Genomic DNA, 24,691 nt, shown 5'->3' with positions numbered 1-24,691 from the left:
CCAAATCAACAGAATATACATTCTTCTCAGCACCTTATAGCACTTATTCTAAAACTGACCACATAATTAGAAGTAAAGCACTCCTCAGCAAATGTAAAAGAACAGAAGTCACAACAAACTGTCTCTCAGACCATAGTGCAATCAAATTAGAACTCAGGATTAAGAAACTCACTCAAAACCACACAACTACATGGAAACTGAACAACCTGCTCCTGAATGACTACTGGGTACATAACTAAATGAAGGCAGAAATAAAAGAACAAAGACACAACGTACCAGAATCTCTGGGACACATTTAAAGCAGTGTGCAGAGGGAAATTTATAGCATTAAATGCCCACAAGAGAAAGCAGGAAAGATCTAAAATCGACACCCTAACATCTCAATTAAAAGAACTAGAGAAGCAAGAGCAAACACATTCAAAAGCTAGCAGAAGACAAGAAATAACTAAGATCAGAGCAGAACTGAAGGAGACAGAAACACAAAAAACCCTTCAAAAACAAACAAAAAAAATCAATGAATCCAGGAGCTGGTTTTTTGAAAAGATCAACAAAAGTGATAGACCATTAGCAAGACTAATAAAGAAGAAAAGGGAGAAGAATCAAATAGACGCAATAAAAAATGATAAAGTGGATATCACCACCAATCCAACAGGAATACAAACTACCATCAGAGAATACTACAAACACGTCTACATGAATAAACTAGAAAATCTAGAAGAAATGGATAAATTCCTGGACACATACAACCTCCCAAGACTAAACCAGGAAGAAGTTGAATCTCTGCATAGACCAAGAATAGGCTCTGAAATTGAGGCAATAATTTATAGCTACCAACCAAAAAAAGTCCAGGACCAGATGGATTCACAGCCAAATTCTACCAGAAGTATAAAGAGGAGCTGATACCATTCCTTCTCAAACTATTCCAATCAATAGAAAAAGAGGGAATCCTCCCTAACTCATTTTATGAGGCCAGCATCATCCTGATACCAAAGCCTGGCAGACATACAAGAAAGAAAGAGAATTTTAGACCAATATCCCTGATGAACACTGATACAAAAATCCTCAATAAAATACTGGCAAACCGAATCCAGCAGCACATCAAAAAGCTTATCCAACACGATCAAGTCGGCTTCATCCCTGGGATGCAAGGCTGGCTTAACATACACAAATCAATAAACGTAATCCATCACATAAACAGAACCAATGACAAAAACCACATGATTATCTCAATAGATGCAGAAAAGGCCTTCGACAAAATTCAACAGCCCTTCATGCTAAAAACTCTCAATAAACTAGGTATTGATGGAACATATCTCAAAATAATAAGAGCTATTTATGACAAACCCACAGCCAATACCATGCTGAATAGGCAAAAACTGGAAGCATTCCCTTTGAAAACCAGCACAAGACTAGGATGCCCTCTCTCACCACTCCTATTTAACACAGTGTTGGAAGTTCTGGCAATCAGGCAAGAGAAAAGAATAAAGAGTATTAAATTAGGAAATGAGGAAGTCAAACTGTCCCTGTTTGTAGATGACATGATTGTATATTTAGAAAACCCCACCATCAGCCAAGCACAGTGGCTCCCACCACTAATCCCAGCACTTTGGGAGGCTGAGGCATGCAGATCACCTGAGGTTGGGAGTTCAAGACCAGCCTGGCCAATATGGTGAAACCCCATCTCTACTAAAAATAGAAAAATTAGCCGGTCATGCTGGCAGGTGCCTGTAATCCCAGCTACTTGGGAAACTGAGGCAGGAGAATCACTTGAACCTGGGAGGTGGAGCTTGCAGTGAGCCAAGATTGTGCCACTGCACTCCAGCCTGGGCGACAGAGTGAGACTCTGTCTCAAAAAAAAAAAAAAAAAAAAAAACAACCCCCATCTCAGCAAAGTCTCAGGATACAAAATCAATGTGCAAAAATCACAAGCATTCCTATACACTAATATCAGAAAGAGAGCCAAATCATGAGTGAACTCCCATTCACAACTGCTACAAAGAGAATAAAATACCTAGGAATCCAGCTTACAAGAGATGTGAAGGACCTCTTCAAGGAGAACTACAAATCACTGCTCAAGGAAATAAGAGGACACAAACAAATGGAAGAACATTCCATGCTCATGGATAGGAAGAATCAATATTGTGAAAATGGCCATACTGCCCAAGGTAATTTATAGATTCAATGCCATCCCCATCAAGCTACCAATGACTTTCTTCACAGAATTGGAAAAAACTACTTTAAAGTTCATATAGAACCAAAAAAAAGCCCACATTGCCAAGACAATCCTAAGCCAAAAGAACAAAGCTGGAGGCATCATGCTACCTGACTTCAAACTGTACTACAAGGCTACAGTAACCAAAACAGCATGGTACTGGTACCAAAACAGATATATAGACCAATGGAACAGAACAGAGGCCTCCGAAATAACACCACACATCTACAACCATCTGATCTTTGACAAATTTGACAAAAACAAGAAATGGGGAAAGGATTCCCTATTTAATAAATGGTGCTGGGAAAACTGGCTAGCCATATGTAGAAAGCTGAAACTGGATCCCTTCCTTACACCTCATACAAAAATTAATTCAAGATGGATTAAAGACTTAAGTTAGACCTAAAACCATAAAAACCCTAGAAGAAAACCTAGGCAATACCATTCAGGACATAGGCATGGGCAAGGACTTCATGACTAAAACACCAAAAGCAATGGCAACAAAAGCCAAAATTGACAAATGGGATCTAACTAAACTAAAGAGCTTCTGCACAGCAAAAGAAACTACCATCAGAGTGAACAGACAACCTACAGAATGGGAGAAAATTTTTGCAATCTGCCCATCTGACAAAGGGCTAATATCCAGAATCTACAAAGAACTCAAATTTGCAAGAAAAAAACAAATGACCCCATCAAAAAGTGGGCAAAGGATATGAACAGACACTTCTCAAAAGAAGACATTTATGCAGCCAACAGAAACATGAAAAAATGTTCATCATCCCCGGTCATCAGAGAAATGCAAATCAAAACCACAATGAGATACCATCTCACGCCAGTTAGAATGGCGATCATTAAAAAGTCAGGAAACAACAGATGCTGGAGAGGATGTGGAGAAATAGGAATACTTTTACACTGTTCGTGGGAGTGAAAATTAGTTCAACCATTGTGGAAGACAGTGTGGCGATTCCTCAAGGATCTAGAACTAGAAATACCATTTGACCCAGCAATCCCATTACTGGGTATATACCCAAAGGATTATAAATCATTCTACTATGAAGACACATGCACATGTATGTTTATTGTGGCACTATTCACAATAGCAAAGACTTGGGACCAACCCAAATGTCCCTCAATGATAGACCGGATTAAGAAAATGTGGCACATATACACTGTGGAATACTATGCAACCATAAAAAAGGATGAGTTCATGTCCTTTGCAGGGACATGGATGAAGCTGGAAACCATCATTCTCAGCAAACTATCACAAGGACAGAAAACCAAACACATGTTCTCATTCATAGTTAGGAATTGAACAATGAGAACACTTGGACACAGGGTAGGGAACAGCACACACCAGGGCCTATCAGAGGGTGGGGGGCTGCGGGAGGGATAGCATCAGGAGAAATATCTTATGTAAATGACGAGTTGATGGGTGCAGCAAACCAACATGGTATATGTATATCTATGTAACAAACCTACACATTGTGCACATGTACCCTAGAACTTAAAAAATAATAACAACAATTAACAACTGACAGTGGCACATACAGCAGCTCTACCATTAATTTGACAATAAACTCTACAGGTTACCTCTTCACAGAATTTATCACTTTTTTAAAATTAAATTTGAGCCAGATGTCTTCTAAATTCTGTCATATCACAACAGGATTAGGGCTATTTTGCCTATGCATGCACCTGTAACTAATTTCCCTCTCCTGAGGCAGACAGAACCCTTCTCCCCTTCATATGTAGCCTCTTTCACTTCCAAGGACAGTCAGCCTGATCTAGCCAGGATCCCGGAAGGGGCACTGGAGGCTGCCTGGAAGAACCTGCCCCAAGGGTGGATTAAATACCTCGGAACAAACCCAGCTCACAGCTGGAGGAAGGCCACCTGGGATGAAGCAGTCACCCAGAAATGTATAGACAGGCAGGCATGCTAGTTCAGGAATGCCGTCAGTGTGAGGGAGGGAAGGAAAAAGCTACGAGTGGTTCTCAACTTTTTGGAGTCCTGGTATACTTCCAAATACTGGAATTTTTGACTAGGGGACTTTTCTTGAAGCTGTTTTTGCACAAGACTGAGAAAATATCCATTTTCCATACTGAAGAATGAGGAGAATGCTCAAGAGCCACAGGTGCTAGAGTTAAAAGGTGGCATACCACCAAGCCTCCTTGCTAGTTCTGCTCAGATATCATGCCACTCAACTAGGTCATTCCTCAGCCCTGAGAAGCTGCTTTTGAATAGAATTGTTGACTGCCAGGCCTGGATTTCTATTATGCCCAGGAGGCGGTTTTCCCACATTGCAGTAAACATTTGATCTTTCTTATGTGCCAGGCTGAAGTTAAGCCTCCCATCTCTTATTGCAGGAAACTGTACCCCACTCTTATTCACAGCCCTACTTAGAACAGACAGCACAATATGACTAAGGAAGTCTTGTGAAAATACAACAGTTTGATCACAATTTAGGGCTAAGATTTAAGATACCACCAGTACGACAGCTAAAGAAGGGAACAGAAAAGTACAGCTCCTGTTACTAGATCTGCAGGCACAGACAGGCCACAACCAGAGTCTGCTACAGGAAGGAGTAGACGTAGCACCACATTGGAGAGGACTTTATTTCCAGGGCAAGAGGGTGATTAGGAAACACTGACAACAGCAACACAGAATCCAAAGAACTAAAGAGACTGAGGTCCTAGGCATGTTTCTGAGAAAGGAGTTTGAACAACTGAGAAGGAAAAGGACAAGCCAAATTATTAGAACTGAAAGGTTACTGCTGGACTGCTAGTAAATGCTGAATTGTTTCATCTTGCCTGCCTGGAGTCAGAATTGGTTCCAGAGACTGGAATGTGGCTAAGCTAGGAAGTGGGAATCAAGAGCCCAGGGATGGGGGTGGGGGGTTCTGTCAAGGCTGGAATTCAGGGAAAGCCTAAAGCCTGTTTTAACTCAGGCAGGAAAGATGACTAAGAGTGGAAACCGGGCTCGAGAAATCATGAGTCATTCTTAAAAGAAACCAACATCAGTGTCAGTAACTTCCCTGGGAACTTGGAAAAGGGGCCTGAACAAATATTTTGGACTCTAATATCTGCACCAACACTGAACTGCTCCTTCATTTGGATAAGTCACTCTAACTTTTCCGTTCTCAGAGCAATTTCAGTTACCAAACGAGACTAACAATATCTGTTTGCAATGTTTCTACCAGTAAAAAAACATCAGTAGGAAAAAAGGTGACCTTCTGGAGAAATAAATTATTACACATGAACTCCTTATACACAGGGAGAGTCTGCAAACAGTTCCCTCCGAACCAGTGTCACACTCACCAGTAAACTCATCCGTGGAATTATCCTCAGAATGAATGTGCAGTTCAGTTTCACAATCACAGCAGGACAATTAAAATCTGAATTTCTATAAAATGAGATAGGAGTGAATTTTCCTCACACATTCTCTTCCAACTTAAGAACACATTTGCTAATTTCCTGTAATAGGCAAGGCATTATGTGAGCTGCTTAAAGAGATTACGAAAATAACTAAGACCAAAAGCTACTTGACTTTAAAATAAAAAACAGAATTAGAAGGTTAAGGATTGTTAGTCTGCCACCTATCAGAAACGAATACTTCAAGATTTAATTCAAAATACTTTTTCCAGATATTCTTATAGTTCCAATACACTGGATTACTACTGATACCCATAACATGGATGAATCCCAAGAAATATTGTGCTAAGTGAAGCCAGGCACAAAAAACTACATTTTACATGATTTCTTTAGACCGAAGCTCAAGAATGGGCAAAATCAATTTATGGAGGAAGTCTTTAAGTGCTTGCAGGACCACGTGGAGGGAGGTTGACATGAAAGGGGTACAAGGGTGCTGGAAATGTCCTCCATCTCGTTTTGGATGGTGGCTATACAACTGTCATAACTTAAACAGTTAACGGTACATTTTACTATATGTAAAAATATGCTTTTACAATTTTAACCAAAAATATCACTGGACTAAATAAGCAGTACTAGGAATAGAGGGTTCAGACAAGAGCAGGGGCAAAAGATAATGTTAGTATTTCTTATACTTGATCTCAATGGCATTTATAAAGAAAATATTCCCAATTTGAAAGGAATTACAGGTATTAGATATAACAATAATACAGGTATATTACCTGCTAGATTTCAACCACGTATGAAAGATCCTTACATAGAAAAATAAGTCACAGGACTGTTTAACAGCAAATTAAAACAGAATTTGCATCCATTTCTTTTTGCCCTATGAACTGAAAACAAAGCAAGCTTTAATTTGCATCTTCCATATCATTCTATTACTAGGGTGCTTTGGCTATTCAAAGGGGAGGAAATCCCCAGTGTGATTCTCTAATATTAGGATTTTTCATGGGTAACAAATATTGAGAGAAGCATATCAGAGTCATCAGTAGGTATTTTCCACCCTCACAGATTGTGATTCACGCCTTAGGTGCTTGGTTGTGACAGCCGAAGTCAGGTTAAACTCTTCCTCCAGACAGGAATGAGTCACATCCCTCAGCCAGTAGAGTAGAAGTCTGGAGAGCCATTTCTGGCTGAGAATCTACAGGTCCCTTGGCTTCTAGCTCCCTGCCTCTCCCTTCCTCAAGAGGAAAAGATGAAGTGCAGGGAACAGATGTACCTGCTCCCTCTCTTCCTCCTTTGAAAACTTCGGGAAGCTATACAGAATTGCTGTGGTCCAAGCTCTCCATGGCCTCTCCCTTAGCACAAGAAAGGAAGATAATTATGCTAAACTGAAATGCAAAGAAAGAATGAAGAGAACTGGGGTGACTGACCAAGTTTTGTTGCCTTCCAACCCAGGGCTATTATTTCAGCAAGGAACAAAGGGGCACGGAACCACTAGCAATAGTACTACTTTGCAAGGTACATTAACAGCTGTAGAAATCATTATAAACAAAACCTCTGCATGGTGAATTCCCTGAGTACGACTGGACTTGTGAGCCTGAAAGCATTTGTGGTGTTTTACACAGTAATCTAATGTACATCTCGAGCCTTCTCATAGACCTGTTTTGTAAAGAGTTGATAATCTAAGGCCATGTTATTTTTAGAATTATAAAAATAACAGGTGCACTTGTCAGCCATCTCCCAGTGAGAGCCCATCCCCTTGAACTAGTTTTGTATGTGCCCAAGTTCTGTTCTCAGCTATCCTGGTTCAGTCTCTTTTTTCACAATCTTTAAATATAATCTGCTGTTATTCTGTTGGTATGTCTGTCTTCCCTGCTAGGCTGCCTACTTTGAGAACAGGGGCCACTTCAGTCTTCTTTGTTGCTCAATTTCTAGTACCTGGCACAATACCTGACACACAGAAGGTGCTGAACAGATATCAGGTAAATGAATGCATTTCTGTGTATATTTTTAGTTTTTATCACTTATTAGAATATAAGCTGTATTAAAGATGGGATCCTATCTGCTTCCTTATCTCTACACCTTAAATATACCGCACATATTTACTGAATAAAGATTGTGAGACAAGATAAATCCAGTGCTCTAAGCTAAATGAAAGCTCTATGCACATGACTTTTTCAAAAAGTAGTGGGCTTGATTTATGAAGATAACTCATTGCTAGCCAATTCCAGTCAGCTTTCAGAGGATTTTTTTCTTTGCCAAATAATTTAGTAAAGATGGTGACTGAACTCTTCAAAATAACTGTTTTGAAGTATAAAACAGGCCACTAGCCACAGTAAAGGCAACTGTAACTCTCAGGAAAACCATGATTACCCATGGCTCAAAAGCCTTTTGCTGTGTTTGCTTACCCTTAAGCAGATAAAAGGCCTGTTTGGAAATGTTCATGTCTCCTCTATGATTTGTAGGCTGTGATATGCCCGTAATAGAAGAATGTACCCAGTGGGCACTAAGTACTATTTAAATTTAAATGGAGGCAGAAAATATGAGATGGTCTGGCAATCTTCCGAATAGAGTACAGCCTGAAATCCAGTGGACAATGAGAACTGCAATTCTAAATGCAGTAAGAGAAAGATGGAATTTTGGCTTTCATAGAAAAAGTAACTCCTATGAAAGGCTTAAATATAAAGCGAATAATCTTAAACTCTACTTCATTTGGGGATAAAAACAGCCTTCTTCCTTTCATTTTGCTCTCACCTACCCAAATGAAATGGAATGTCTAAACTTTTCTTAGGTCTGATAATGCTGAAGGGGGCCTGCCAGTGTTTAAGTTCTAACATTTGGTTATAGGTTGAGTCACCCCCAACTTTCAAGCATACAAAATGGCAAGCATTAATTCACGTACCTATTTTGCAAATTAGATAGAGATTATTTCATTTTTTATATCAGTAAATTTGAAATGACTCAAACTACCAGGGTAATAACTTGTGTGTTCATTTTGCCTGGTACTATATTCATCTCTTTTAACAAGTTATATTTGACATCAAACTTTAACAATACTCAATAAATAGAAATTCCAGTTTTGTAGGAAAATTAAATATTTTAGAATTTTTCCTTCTTTTTTGAGACAGAATCTTGTTTTGTGGCCCAGGCTGGAGTGCAGTGGTGTGATGTTGGTTCACTGCAATCTCCGCCTCCTGGGCTCAAGCAGTCCTCCCTCCTCAACCTCCTGAGTAGCTGGGACTACAGGCATGCACTACCACTCTTCACTAATTTTTGTATTTTTGTAGAGACAGGGTTTTGTCATGTTGCCCAGGCTGGTCTTGAACTCCTGGGGAACTACAGGTGTAAGCTGCCACACCCTGCCTAAAATTTTTCCTTTAAAAATAACCACTGAAATAAGTAAAAACTACAAATATTCCTTTATTAAAAATTCACATGATCAATATCAAGAATACTACTTTTTAGACCTTAATACAAGACACTTTAAAATCTTAAATTTGCTAAATTAAGAAATGCTTTTATTCCATAGATATTTTCTTTAGTAGAAAGACTATCAAAATGTCATCTGATATTCTATTATGAACCTTACCTTTCATACTAAAATTATATATTCAAAGTGATGATACAATTCTGTTGTGAAATGCATCTACTGGAAAATGCAATTTTATTTAAATGACCTCACTTATATTTCTCCATTTAGTTGTTTTACAATGACTATGCAAGGAACCATCCCGTGTATATTTTACATATATTAATTATATATTTTGTATATATAATTTATATTTTGTATATATGTTAAATATTTTATATATATTATTATAATAGTCCAAGTAGAGAAATAAATTATTACACATGAACTCCTTATACACAGGGAGAGTCTGCAAACAGTTCCCTCCGAACCAGTGTCACACTCACCAGTAAACTCATCAGTGGAATAATCCTCAGAATGAATATGCAGTTCAGTTTCACAATTAGAGAAGGACAATTAAAATCTGAATTTCTATAAAATGAGATAGGAGTGAATTTTCCTCACACATTCTCTTCCAACTTAAGAACACATTTGCTAATTTCCTGTAATAGGCAAGGCATTATGTGAGCTGCTTAAAGAGATTACCCCTTCTGTATTATCCCTACATTTTTCTGATATGGAAACCAAGGCCCCAAAGTTATAAGAAGCTGCTCAAGACCAGGTTCTTTTCAGTCATATCACATAGCTCTTCAACAATCAGTATTTACCCATTGATTCAACAAAAACTTACTGATTGCCTACTATGCATCAGGCACTATGCTGCTCACTGAGCTGAAAGTTTTCCTCAAGATACTCCCAGTTTAATGGAAAAGACAAAAAGTGACAATGAGCTGTATGAGTGGAAGGAACAGCCTTGGGGGAAAGGCAAAATCTCTAATAAAAAACAAAAGAGGTAAGACTGGGTTAAGACTTAGGTAAAAGCAGCTACCCATAATATTAATAACGTTACCTTATAATTATTGGAAGGCTTTTAGTGTATCGGGCACCACCATCCTGCAAAGTGAGATTTTTAAATGGCATTTTTCATTTGATACAACCATTTCATATGAAGTAGGTTCTAATATTCGTTCCATCTTACAGAGGAGGGGGAAGTTGTATTAATCGTTCAGGGTCACATGGCTGATGAATGTCTAGGCCAGAATTTGAGAACTCACATCTGTCTAAAACCAAAGCTTAAGTAGTGGTGGGTCTCCATCTCTGTGCAGAGCCAGGCTAAGCTGTCTGATGAAAATAATGAGACAGAGGTAGAATTAGAAAAAAACTAAAAATAAAAAAAACTGAGGAGATTGATAAGCAGCCCAAGAATAAGAAAAGAGGCTGACATGGGAACATTAAAAGGATCACAGGCAGCATGGCGGCCCATTTCTTCCTCACCATAGCTCGCCACAGTACAACAGGGTGCCTGTCCACACCCTTGGCCAAATTAAGGTGAGGCTTTTTTTTTTTTTTTTTTTTTTTTTTTGAGACGGAGTCTTGCTTTGTCTCCCAGGCTGGAGTGCAGTGGTGCGATCTCTGCTCACTGCAAGCTCCGTCTCTCGGGTTCACGCAATTCTCCTGCCTCAGCCTCCCCAGTAGCTGGGACTACATGCGCCTGCCACCACGCCCGGCTAATTTTTTTGTATTTTTTAGTAGAGATGGGGTTTCACTGCGTTAGCCAGGATGGTCTCGATCTCCTGACCTTGTGATCCGCCCACCTCGGCCTCCCAAAGTGCTGGGATTACAGGCATGAGCCACCGCGCCGGGCCAAGGTGAGGCTATCTATATCTGTTAACAGATGGCAGAAATAATCTTTCACCACAGAGAAGAGTATCCTTTTCTTTTAATCTCCATAATAAGTGCTTATAATCTAATTCAGATTTTCAGCTTCAAATCCCGGACCCTGAGAAAAGATCATCTTCACCTCATCTCTAATATCCATACTTAGCTGGGAGCTTGGAAGGTGGATCTGCTCCAGTACATGGCCTGGTCTCTCCTTCTCCCCTCCAGACCCAAGTGGCTATAGATTACCACAGCATTACTATAGTCCTGAGACTGTGCAGGGATATCAGGGTGGATGAGAAGGTCCTCTCTCAGAGACCCAAGATAATCTCCAATTTTAGAAGATTCTTAGAGAAATGAGGGGCAGAAACTGATGCTGCCTGCATACACAACGGTTGAAAACTGGCAAGGTGGAATGTGAGTGGGAAGGATGAAGAGGTCAAACAGGTTTTAAACATGAGGTCAAGATCCTTCCCCCCAGGTGCTACCTGACTGCCCTGCCTCCACCAAACACTGCCCTCCCACTAGCTAACAGTGAGCTCTGAAAGATTCCTCCATATTTCCACGTCTCCAGTCCTAAGAACAGAATCATGTAGAACCCTAACCACTGAGAATCTCACCATTAATCTTCCCTCCTCTGTTCTCCTGTGATATTCTAAAGACTAGAACTGTAATAAAAGCTAGTAACTTCTTAAATGTTTCCTTTCATGCTTTTTGTGCATACAACTATACAATAACACAAAGAAGCATGCATACTTTAATTAGAACTGCTTGGGCAGGTGCAGTGGCTCACACCTATAATCTCAGCACTTTGAGAGGCTGAGGTGGGAGGACTGCTTGAGCCCAAGAGTTTGGGACCAGCTGGGCAACACAGTGAGACCAATCTCTAACAAAAAAAAAAAAAAAAAAAAAAAAAAAAAGGAGGGCCTGGTGCATGCCTGTGGTCCCAGATATTCAGAAGATTGAGGTAAGAGGATCACTTGAGTCTAGGAGTCAATGCTACAGTGAGCCATGATTGCGCCACTGCACTTCAGCCCCGGCAACAGAAAGAGACTCTGTCAAAACAAAACAAAACAAAACAAAACAAAAAAACCCTAGGAGAATAGGATAGGCCACAGGGACCACTGACGGAACTATAATCCCTACATTCATGGGCCATTTATTGGGAGCCACTGTGTGTCAGCCCCTAAAATCTTTTGCTAAGATTCCCTGAAAGAGAGTCCCCCTGAAATAGGTTTCTTGGCATCAGGAGAATATTGTCGGTCTGCCCAAAGATCTGCAAGATAGGAAAAACCGCACACAATAATTATCTCTGCTCTTTGCAGAAACCACATGCAATTCTTCAACCACCTTTATCTTTAAACGCATGTGTCTGCAGCACAGCCACTGTCATTACCCTTAATCTGACACTTACACTTGTTGAGCAGTTCCTACAGGCATAATACCACTATTGAGCAGTTCCTATATGCATAACATGATAGAGAGCAACAAAAATGGACAGCAATGTTTGAGGGGAAAAGACTTAGTGATCAAAAGTTAAAAGTGGCAGTTTCCGAGACAGTTTTAGCTAAAATAAATAAATAAATAAATAAAAAATAAAAAAAAAGAGTATTATGAGGGTGATAATGTAACCGCCCCTCATAAGTGTCTAAGTGAAAAAGGCCCCTGCCCAGTACTGTGCATACCACCTTGCATCCTCCCAGCAACCACACAGGACTGAAGAAACAGGCTCAGAGAGGCTGAGAAGCTTGTGTCGTTCAATCAATCCTAGGGGACATGGCACAGTGACCATAAACTGAGGTCATCTGACTGTAAGATTTTCCTCTTCACTCCTTACCACTCTACATCAACAGCAGCCAATTACCTATGTAAGTTCATCTTTCCTCCTTTTACTTTTCTTTCTTCTTAAGCAGCATCTAAGATCAGTAAACGGTTTCTTTACTATGGGTATCACTTTGGGAGGCCAAGGCGGGTGAATCACTTGAGGTCAGGAGTTCAAGACCAGCCTGGCCAACATGGTGAAGCCTTGCCTCTACCAAAAATATAAAAAATTAGCTGCGCATGGTGGCGTGCACCTGTCATCCCAGTTACTTGGGAGACTGAGGGAGGAGAACAGCTTGAACCCAGGAGGCAGAGGTTTCAGTGAGCTGAGATCGTGCCACTGCACTCCAGCCTGGGCAAAAGAGCAAGACTCCATCTTCAAAAAAAAAGAAAGAAAATGATGATTTTTGTTAATTTTTTTAAAGAAAGAATATCTTATGTTTTATGCAATTTAGGCATTCATGGCTTGTTTAATAGGAAGAAACAATGCAATTGTTTCAAATCATAATATAAATTACAATAAAAATTTTTAAACAATGTTAAGGATCTTATTGAGTTTCATATGCAGAGAAAATGTATTATCTTTCTTTAGAATTTAGTGGGAAATATATTTTTCTTAAAAATTTAGTACAAATCAGAAAAAAAGCATGTATAAGACTGCCTATGTGACACCACAAGAGAACTTTAGCCATAATTTGTTTGTGCAAAGCCAAAGATTATTTTTCAAACATCTAGATAGAATGTCTAGAGAAATCATGAAAAATTCAATTACATAAACAAAATCTTCGTTTAGATAAAACAAGCTTTATAAACAAGCCTGTAATTTGCATAATTGTACTCTGTAAAAGAACATCTATTTGCGTGGCTTTGACCTAAGGCTAAAGTTCTGCCAAAGTTATAATAAATATTAGAAAAGAGAACTTTAAGTGCCAATGTCCCCTTTTTTTTTTCAATTTCAAATATTTGTACTTTAAAATAGTGTGGGAAATAGTTGAATTCCAATGTACTATTATGAAAGCATTAAATACAAAAGCAACATTTGGACTTCACAAAAGAATACATTTTCTTTCATTTGTATTTCTGGCTGATGAATAACTTACTGCAGCAAGATCTTCCAATTAGTATTCAAACATGTAGCCAGGGCAATAATAATTACCATGGCAGAGAAAGTTGCCTATTAACCCTTCAACTTGTCTTCTATGCAAGCATTCCATCTGATGTGTTTTGGCTGAACAGTATTTGAATTGCTCTTTGGTCCATGTCCAAAATATTCTATTGCTGACATACTCATCTACCAGTATTCTTCAAACTGCTTTTTGGGATGGATGCTAATTAATTTTAGTTGCAATGCCCAAAATACAAAACTAAAGAAAGAGAAAAAAAAAAGGTCATAAGACAATCATTTGGCTGAATAAAATTCCTTCAATCTGTATCTTTACATATGATTTACCAGTCGAGTAGTACATTTCGTTGGCTAAAGGTAATTGGAAATATTTTCTGTTCTAAAATTGACCACTCTTGCACAGACCCAGCCCTGAATTCATTATAATCAGGCAGCTTAAATCATACGGCATGCAAAGCTTCCATTAAAATCTAAAAATGTCTCACGCCTGTAATCCCAGCACTTTGGAAGGCCGAGGTGGGCGCATCATGAAGTCAGGAGATCGAGACCATCCTGGCTAACATGGTGAAATCCCGTCTCTACTAAAAATACAAAAAAATTAGCCAGGCATGGTTGGGAGACGCCTGTAGTCCCAGCTACTTGGGAGGCTGAGGCAGGAGAATGGCGTGAACCTGGGAGGCGGAGCTTGCAGTGAGCCGAGATCACGCCACAGCACTCTAGCCTGGGCAACACAGTAAGACTCCATTTCAAAAAAAAAAAAAAAATCTAAAAGTGTCCCAAAACGTGTTTTGTTGAACATCTACTATGTGAAAAACATTAGGATATTCAGGCTGTGAGATACAAAGATGAATACGAAATCTTCTCCCCCTTCAAGACGAGTGTTTTTGGTTAAGATGTACAGCTAAAATAAAAAATACATACCAAGTAAAGTATAACAGAAGAAAACCTAAAGGATTAGAGTGAAAACTTATTAAAATACAATCATTTTAATCATTTCCTACAGATATCACTAAGAGATCAACATCATCCTTTAAAGCCAAATCACGAGTTTTTGTTTGTTTGTTTGTTTTTTGAGACAGGGTCGCTGTTGCCCAGGCTGGAGTGCGGTGGCACAATGACAGCTCACTGCAGCCTTGGCCTCCTGGGTTCAAATGAATCTTCCACCTCAGCCTCCAAAGCAGCTGGCACCACAGGCGTGTGCCATGCCCAGCTGATTTCTGCAGTTTTTGTATAGATTGGGTCTTGGTATGTTTCCCAGGCTGGTTTCAAACTCTTTGGCTCAAGCAATCTTCCCACCTTGGCCTCCCAAAGTGCTGAGATAACAGGCATGAGCCATCATGTCCGGCCATTTATTTCCGGTATTCTTAATCCTTTATAATCTCCCTTCAAGAATATCAGAATTCAAATCCCATATAACTGATGGAAATTTTCATAGAAGCATTTGGTCTAAATTTCTAGGTTTCTAAAATAAAAAATAATAAATGTAGAGCAATCAACATATGTGACTGCTGCAATCCCTTGAGAAAAGAGGAGTGTGTGTATACAGCTAAAATACAAATTAAGTAAGAGTAACTCTTATTCTTTTAGAGCTGTGTTTGTCTCAGATCCAAATAAAGTATTTTAAGAGGATACTGGAGGACCTTTTGGAAAGCTATTATTTGACTTGAAAGAATGTGCAAGATAAATCATGTCTGTGGATTTGAAACGGAAAATAACAAAAGGTTTATAAAAAGAAGCAAGACTATTCTAAAAGAGAGTTTGAGGATAGTTTGCTTTGTTTTTTAGCTGTCATCTCCTTGGTAGAGGGTGTGCATACAGACACACACACACACGTATACATATTTATACATGTATATATTTATGATATGTATATAACATGATCCCCTTGCCACAGTGAATAAGGCCAGGGTGTATCAAGATTTAATTTCTGAAAAATCATCGTGCCTTTAGAAACACTCAGGATGCTCTGCTGTCCTAGCCCCATGCCCTCACCTGTCTTCTCATCCCAACAGGGCTGGCTCAGGTGCTGCCCCAGTAGAGCTGTGCTGGATTCCCCTAGGCAAGGTCACATGCTTTCTCCTTGGTATCACCACTGAACCTGGTACAGATCTTGATTACAGTATTAATCACAAGTTACTGAAATTATCTGTTTCCTTCCTAGATAGTGAGGTACTGGAGAACAGTGAACCTGGAACCTAGTAGAGTGCCTGATAAAATACATACACTCAGCATTTTTAGAACAGATAACTGGGGGTATCTCAAAGTGCCACAGAAGAAGAAAATTCTACTAGGGCCATAAAACCACTAGGCATTATGTTAATCAAGTTATCTTAGAAGAATGAATCATCCATTCTTTCCACAATTACTTGCTTGGCTCCTACCAAGGTGCCATGAGGGACACAGCTTAAAACAAAAAGCACACAAGGTGCCAGCCTTCAGGGAGCTTACATTTTAGAGGAGAATGAGGAAAAGAGACAACTCTCAAAAATTATAGCAATGGAATATGTACAATGTTTAAGATACTTTGCATGATCTCCAGAAGACTTAAATAACCTAGGCCAGTCACCAAGAAATGTACACTCTAGTTGGGGGAATGATAAACGCAAAGATAATGAATAAGACAAAATACAGGATGAATGCTAACTGCATAGAACAAAAAAATAAGTGAGAATTCATTGTGAGCACTTTGGGCTAGGAGGATCATTAACAACTTTCTGGGTTTGTGACAGACTTGGGAGGAGAGGGAGCCTGTGAGCAGAAAAACACAAAGTGTTTTTTCCATTCTCTTACTCAACAATCAACACAGAAGACTTCAGTGACCAAATGTGCAAGGATTTCTCCCCAGCAACAAGCAAGCAATCAATTCTGCAGTGGATACCAGCTGGGTATCCTCCAAGTGAATTCTGACACTATGTGGAGATGGTGTCAGATCCCACAGTTAAGGATTCAGTCCCACAAAACTGCCCCCCACTACTTCTGATGCCAATCACAAGCCCCAGGTCATTTTACCTGTGCTTCTGATGAACTGTTTATAAACTGGGGTTCCCATGACACGCTCTTTGGGTTCCAATAATTTGCTGGAGTGGCTTGGGGAACTCAGGGAAACACTTCCGTTTACCAGTTTATTATAAAAGATAAAGATGAAGAGATGCATAGAGTGAGATACGGGGGAAAGGGCACTGAGTTTTCACGCCCTCCCAGGGCAAGCATACCTTCAGGTACCTCCACTGTTCAGCTATCCAGAAATTCCCTGAACCAGTCCTCTTGGACCTTTATGGAGACTTCATTGGATAGTCATGATTGAACCATGTTGAAAAGTGATTGGACAAAAAGCATACGATTTAATACTAATAGACTGAATGGGGAAACCCAGCAAGGCCTGTCTGATCAGATTTTTCTGGCATCTCTGTGCAGCATTCCTTCCTCCAGGGTAGGGGGCAGGATCCCTTCTGAAATGGGGGTCTTATGGCCTACATTCAGACAAGGTAGATGGGAGAATTTCTTTATGGGCAGTTCTCACACAGAAAGATGGGGAAAGATTATAGTTTTAGTTTCTAAAATTGGAGAGACAAAGGTAAAAATAGGGCAGGTCAAAGATGGAGATTGTTTTCTAAGGCCTGCTTCTGAGGCCTAAAGCACCCCAACATTGTAGCAAGAGTTATGGGAGTTATAAGCCAGGAACCACAGACAAAAACATATGTGTCATAATATCACAGGGAACCACTGAGAAAAAGAGAAGATGGGACTGAAATTACTAAGAATGGGAATGGTCTGGCCAGGCATGGTGGCTCAAGCCTGCTCAGCACTTTGGGAGGTCGAGGCAGGTGGATCACCTGAAATCAGGAGTTCGAAACCAGCCTAGCCAACATGGCAAAACCCCATTTCTACTAAAAATACAAAAATTAGCTGGGCGCGGTGGTGGGCACCTGTAATCCCAGCTACTTAGGAGGCTGATGCAGGAGAATCACTTGAACCTGGGAGGCGGAGGTTGCTGAGATTGGGCCATTGCACTCCAGCCTGGGCAACAGAGCAAGACTCCGTTTCAAAAAAAAAAAAAAAAAAAAAAAAAAAGGTGGGGAGGGGGGGCCCAGGCACGGTGGCTCATGCCTGTAATTCCAGCACTTTGGGAGGCCGAGACTGGCGGATCACGAGGTCAGAAGATGAGACCATCCTGGTTAACACGGTGAAACCCTGTCTCTATTAAAAATACAAAAAAATTAGCTGGGTGTGGTGGTGGGGGCCTGTAGTCCCAGCTACTCGGGAGGCTGAGGTGGGAGAATGGAGTGAATCCAGGAGGCGGAGCTTGCAGTGAGCTGAGATCACGCCACTGCACTCCAGCCTGGGCGACAGAGCAAGACTCCGTCTCAAAAAAAAAAAAAAAAAAAGGAGGTGGGGAGGGGGAATGGTCTGAGCCAATGGTCAGAGGGGAAAATTAAAAGACTAGTTGGAACAACAGAAAATTCTCTCCTCCTGCCACCATCATCCTGGGCTCCCCTCTGCTTGCCGGAAACAATCAGCAGCTGAGAACCCACAGATGCCGCCTCTTTCATAAAGCTCTCAGACCCATTCTTCTCTATTCCCATGACCACTGCAGGCATTTCTAACCCCAACTACTGGAAAGGCATAGCTCTACTGTCTCCTTTCCCAAACCATTTTAGAACATGCTACCATGGAGATCTTTCCAAAAGCAAATCCAATCCTATCAATCTTCTCATTAACATCCTTCAGGAGCTCCAAATCACATACAGAGTGAAACCCAAAATCCTTAAAGTGTATGGAGGATCCTTCATGGCATAGCCCCTCCCCGCCTTCCCTTGCAGGCAACTATTTGGAACTCCAGACTCTCCTCCAGCCATCTCTGCACTACATTTGCCTAGTCTTTCAGCATCTGACCCAAAAATCTCTTCTATGAAGCTCTCTCCCAGTCTCTCCCTTCAGTTTTGTATGTGCCTTTTATTGCACATTTCTGTCTGATGATGCAGAGAAAACCAAACTCAGGTTCTCCTTCTGTATTCTCAATACAATCAACACAGAATACGTTTATCACCAGATGTGGGAAGAGTTCTCCCCACATGACAAGCAAGTAGTCTTTCAGCAATGAACACCAGCTGGGCGTCCTCTAAATCAAGTCAATTCGGATACTATCCACCTGCAGTAAGCCTCAGAGCTCAGATTGAGGGCTCAGTACTACAAGACTGCCCCCCGACTTCCGACACCAATCACAGGCCCCAGGTTGTTTTGCCTGGGTTTCTGACCCACCGGCTACAAATTGAGGTTCTCGCAACACCCTCTTTGGGTTCATTAATTTGCCAGGGCAGCGCACAGAATTTTTGGGTTCTTAAGGAGGTGTTATTACATAGGCATGATTAATTAAATCATTAGCCACTGGTGATCAACTTAAGCTTCAGCCTGGCTCTTACCCCTCTTCAGTTTGGGAGATGGGGCTGGAAGTCCAACCCTTTAATCCTGCCTTGGTCTTGCCAGTGACCAGCCCCCATCAGGAAGCTGCCTAGGGGCTGCCAGCCATCTGTCAACTTATTAGCATACAAAAAGACACTTATCACTTTGAAAATCCCAAAAGTTTTAGGAGTTGCATGCCAAGACACTGGAAGAATGCCTTCTATATTTCACAATATCACAGTCTGGTTCTAAGGAACTTTTCTCCTGGAAGACACAGGTATGTCTTACTCATTTTTAGTCTCCCAACACCTGGCCCAGCACCTAATCCTGAAACTAGCACAGAAGGATTGCTCAATCAACGTTTATGAAGGAAGACTGGGGCCAGTATCAGATTTACAGGTGATTAAACCTGAAGTAGGTAATAAGGAAAGAGGTGGGTGTGGGAAGATAAGTCTATGTAAAAATGTGACAGTTGAAAAGGGAGCCAATAGCTGGATTATTATCTCTCAAAGGTAATGGACCATGTCCTCTGTCTACCCCTCAATGACATGACCATTAGTGATGGGGATCAGACAGTAAACTACCATAAACAGACTAGGAACTCAAAGCAACCAACCAACCATCCACAAACAAAACCTCGTTATCTGAACAGTCTGAATAGTTCCCGATAGTCTTTTTTGGAACCACTTTTCCTCCTTCAGCAAAGCTTGACCACAGAGAACAGAATTGAAGAAACAAAATAAAGCAGCATACTAATCTAATTTCTGCATTCTGGCTATAAAAGCTGTTCCTATAGCATTCTACACGAACAAGAAGAGATGCTGAATTTAATCCTCTGATGAGCAGGTGAAAAGCAGCCAAGGATGCTCTTTTGCACACTTGGCAGGGTAGCACACAACCTAACTCCCAGGGGCTTGCAACAATATGTGATCTCCACCAGCACAACAGGGGCTTCAAACCACAAATCTCCCACCACTACTGCCTGGACGTGGCTTCAGTGGTCGGTTGTTGGCACTGCTTTAGAAATAAGTGGCCTATTGCAAAAATGCTCTAATGCCAACAGGTTGCCACAAAAGCACGCCTTTGGAAATAATTTCTGCTGGCTGTAACTTAAGCAAACAAGGAAAAGACACCCATAGTGAGATATACTATCCTTGATTCTCCAGATCAGTTCATTCTAAACTAGGAGGCAACACTGACAAAGTACTGAACAGCCAGGCATGGTGGCTCACACCTGTAATCTCAGCACTTTGGGAGGCTGAGGTAGGATAATCACTTAAGCTCGGCAGTTTGAAACCAGTCTGGGCAACAGTGAGACCTTGTCTCTACTAAAAGAGAAAAAAAAATTAGCCAGGCGTGGTGTCACATGGCCTGTGGTCCCAGCTACTCCAGAGGCTAAGGTTGGAGAATTGCTTGAGGCTGGGAAGTCAAGGCTGCAGTGAGCCATGACTGCGCCACTGCACTCCAGCCTGACAGAGGGAGACCCTGTTTCTAAATGAATAAATAAAGTACAGTGTTGGCCGGGCGCGGTGGCTCACGCTTGTAATCCCAGCACTTTGGGAGGCCGAGGCGGGCGGATCACGAGGTCAGGAGATCGAGACCACGGTGAAACCCCGTCTCTACTAAAAATACAAAAAAAAAAAAAAATTAGCCGGGCGCAGTGGCGGGCGCCTGTAGTCCCAGCTACTCGGAGAGGCTGAGGCAGGAGAATGGCGTGAACCCGGGAGGCGGAGCTTGCAGTGAGCCGAGATCGCGCCACTGCACTCCAGCCTGGGTGACAGAGCAAGACTCCATCTTAAAAAAATAAAAAATAAAAAATAAAAAATAAAGTACAGTGTTTCAAAAGCAAGCAGGAACCCACTGTTTAAAAGGCTCTAAATCCCAGCTACAAGAGGGCACATTTCCATATACATACATGAAGCATCTCTATGATATAATCAGGGACCCCATCCAGTTAGAAAGTTTTTTTTTTTTTTTGGGGGGGGGGTCTCTCGCAAATTAGGCCATTATAATGCCCGATGGTATACCCAGGAACTCGTGTCAAAATAATTCTAAGGCTGGGTACAGTGGCTCATGCCTGTAATCCCAGAGCTTTGGGAAGCCAAGGCAGCAGAATGGCTAGAGGCCAGGAGTTCAAGGTTGCAGTGAACTATGATCTTGCCACTGCATTCTAGCCTAAGTGACAGAGCAAGACCTTGTCTCTAAAAATAATTCTCCCACTCTGAATTATAAAGGTAATATTAATAGCGGGATTTCATAGAAATCTTCCGTACCCAAGTGGGTTTCAAACTATTATACAACTACTGACAGTGACAATCAAGTACTAGGAGAAATATTAGTCAACAGCGTAAATACAGACGTGCATTGCAAAACTAAAGGCAGAGGTTAAAATTATCTTCATTTCACCAGTCTCCTCTTCCACAGTTGGAAATAATAATTATTTTGTAAAAGGCTTTGCACCACTATCAGCCTACTCCTGGTAATCTTTAAAAAGGCTTATTCTTTTGTAAAGGCATAAACTTAACATTGGCATATTTAAATATTTTCTGATATAAAATCACTACAACCCATAATAAATTTGTACTTCCAAAAAAACAACCAACTAGGTGGACACGGTGGTGCCTAAAGTCCCAGCTACTTGGGAGGCTTCAGTGGGAGGATCGCTTGAGCCCCGTAGGTGGAAGCTGTAATGGGCCATGATCACATCACTGCACTCTAGCCTGAATGACAGAGCGAGACCCTATCTCAAAAAAAAAAAAAAAAAAAAGAAAGAAAGAAAGAAAGAAACAGAGATCACATTCATAGATACTGGGTGTTAGAACATCAGCATATCTTTTCACTCACTGAGGAAAAAAAAAAAATTGCCAAGACCTGTTTAAATGGTACCTGTTGCTTGACATAAAACATGTTGAGATGACCCCTATAGTAGAGGCCCCAGGGCCCCCACAGGAATAGTGGGAAATGCCCCACTAATATTAACACTAAAGTATTAATATTAGTAGTTTCTAGAGGGTGGGAAGGAGTAGAGATATTTAACTGTTTCTTAAATATATCTAGACTGTTTGACTGGACAAAACTGGCATGAATGACATGTCATTAAAAATAAAACGAGCTTATTGCCACACACTTAAGATGAATTTATACGATGCCTCAATAGGTAAACAGGCTAGACCAAATTACTTTCTCAACTGAGATCTACTGCTGGCACAGTAAAACAAATAAAGCTCAGAGCCTCTTGCTTACTTCAGTTTCCATTTGAGCTTCTGCCCTTATTTACTTACAATACTCATTATAAAGAGTGCAGCTCACCATAAAAGACAATACTTTCCTGGGAAACAGACTGTGCCAATTTTATTGTAACTTTTTAAATTTCGCTCCTATATTTTTATGTAACCATCAGGTACTACTTAATCTTGCTAAACAGTAGTAACAGCCAGAGTGACCCAGTGGTAAGGGTATTAATCTTCACTGGTTTTACAAGTCAGAAAACCTGGGTTTGAAAGTGTGAGAAGCTGGGCAGACCAACCTGTGCGCTTCAGTTTTCTCTCCTATAAAAACTACTACCATTTGCTCCCTCCTTAAGGATGAATAACTAGTAAATTGTTCTTAAATGAATGAATGAAATGTGAAACTAAATCATGGGAGTGTAATCTCTATTCGATTTGTCCCTGGACAACCAAGAAGTTACCAAATTTTTTTGATCGAAATATTCCGTGCCCAAAATGTAACAAAAACCACACCCAACTCCTAAAATTAAGTTACTTTTAAAGTTATTAGATAACAACAGGACTTTAGAACATCAGCAGGATGTTCTGTTTTAAAATTGATTTGGCATCCAGGAGACAAAGCCGAGTCGCCACAACAGACTGGTTTGGTAATTTAATTAGAGTCTTCTGGAGGGACCCATTATATCATCATCCCCCGACAGTGTTCTCTTTAGGGACCTGATTTTCTCTCTAGTCCTCCCATTCCTTTCCCCTTCCTCACCTCCTCTCACTCCTTTTGTTTGCCCTTATTTTCTTTTTTTGCTCTTCAAACAGCTCTCCCTACATTCAGCTTGTCACTGCCATGCATTTTTAACTCTAACTAGAAATGGGTCACCCCAGGTTTGCTCCCCAAGCCCCAGGGCCCCTCAGGACGAGTGAAAAAGGCCCTGCGGTCCACCCTGCCTGGGGGGGGTCCACCCTGCCTTGGGGGGGTCCACCCTGCCTGGGGGTGTCCTCCTCCGATCACAGCTCTGGCGGGCTCCGCAGATGGGAAAGGGTTTCCAGCGCGCGCCTAGCGGCCACAAATCACTTCCCGGGGCCGCCCCGCCAGGCCTCAACCCTCCCAGAGCCGTCGGTCGGCTTTTACTTTAACGAGGATTCAGGTGGGTCACACCCTATCCTCCAAATGCGGGCCTGCTCCCCGGACCCCGCCCAGGGGCTCGCCCCAGTGCCGAGGCTCCTCGGCGACCCTAGCACTGTGGGAGGCGGGGAAGTGACCCCAAAGTTGCTTCTGAGTGGAGACTTCCGCACGCAAAGGCGTCCCCGCGGCTGCCAGACTTTTCAGGGGCAGCATCCCCCGCCCGTCCGGAGCCTGTCCTCGGGGCCACCACGCGCCCCGCGCCTCCGCCCCGCCGGGGCCGCACCGGGGCCTCAGTCTGCAAGCAGCCGGGGACAGCGGGCTTCCTCCCCTGCCCGGAGCGGCCGAGCGTCCCGGCCAACCTCCCCCGCGGAGAGCACAGCACCCCCGCGCAGTCCCCGAACTTCTTCCCGCGTCGGCTCGGGCTCTCGGGTGGAGACGCGGGGACCCCTCACTCACCGATATCCCCATCGTCGTCGTCGTCCTCCTCCTCCATTTGTAGCAAAACATTCCTGCTCATCTTTTTCATGTTTCCCTCAGAAGGCGGCTCCGAACTTGGCGCGAAGTTGGGGGGTCCCGGGTTCCGGAACGGCGCGGCTCTCCCAGGGGCCGGATCGGGGACCGCGGGGCGCGTGTCGCCTGGGCTCAGGGGCCGCTGTGCCCAGCCAGAGCCGGGAAAAGCCGAGCCGAGGCACCCACCGACTGGAGCCCAGAGCCGGAGGAAGCCTCTTGCCTGCCGAGCGGAGCCCGGAGACTGAGCATGCCCAGTGCGGCCGCCGCGGCTCGCTGCGGAATGATTGAACTTCCCCGGTTTTATGAGGCGCGCAGAAGGAAGTCGGAAGGCGAGACTGGAGAGGGAGTAGTGCGGTCCTGCGCGCGGGGGAGCTAGCTGGAAGGCGAGGCGGGAACACGTGAGTGCGGGAGTGGACTGGGTTCCCTAAGCGCTGATCCCAAACAGGGCAGCTTTTCGTTCCAAGGTAGTCTGTGGACACACACTGCGGCTTGCTTTGTTTTAACGTCTGATACTGGAGAGGAGGGAAATGCTGCTACAGCACAACTGCAGAACCCTGGAAGGCGAACTCGTTTGAATGGCTTTTAAAGGAGACGTGGAGCTAATAATGGGGGGATCTTAAAT

General features: G+C 42.1%; 1 protein-coding gene across 1 annotated transcript in view; it reads right to left on the bottom strand.

The window, feature by feature from the left end:
* The window catches only part of ANO6 (anoctamin 6), a 214,361-nt gene extending 189,980 nt beyond the window's left edge, over positions 1-24,381 (bottom strand). Inside the window, exon 1 of the mRNA XM_003252262.4 lies at positions 24,016-24,381. Within this exon, the coding sequence (XP_003252310.2) occupies positions 24,016-24,085 (70 nt within the window). The 5' untranslated portion in view covers positions 24,086-24,381. The remainder of the gene's footprint in view (positions 1-24,015) is intronic.
* Between the last annotated feature and the right edge of the window lie 310 nt (positions 24,382-24,691).

This window comes from Nomascus leucogenys, chromosome 11 (assembly GCF_006542625.1).
Source record: "Nomascus leucogenys isolate Asia chromosome 11, Asia_NLE_v1, whole genome shotgun sequence".
Taxonomy (NCBI): domain Eukaryota; kingdom Metazoa; phylum Chordata; class Mammalia; order Primates; family Hylobatidae; genus Nomascus; species Nomascus leucogenys.
This window is presented reverse-complemented; position numbering and strand designations above follow the sequence as displayed.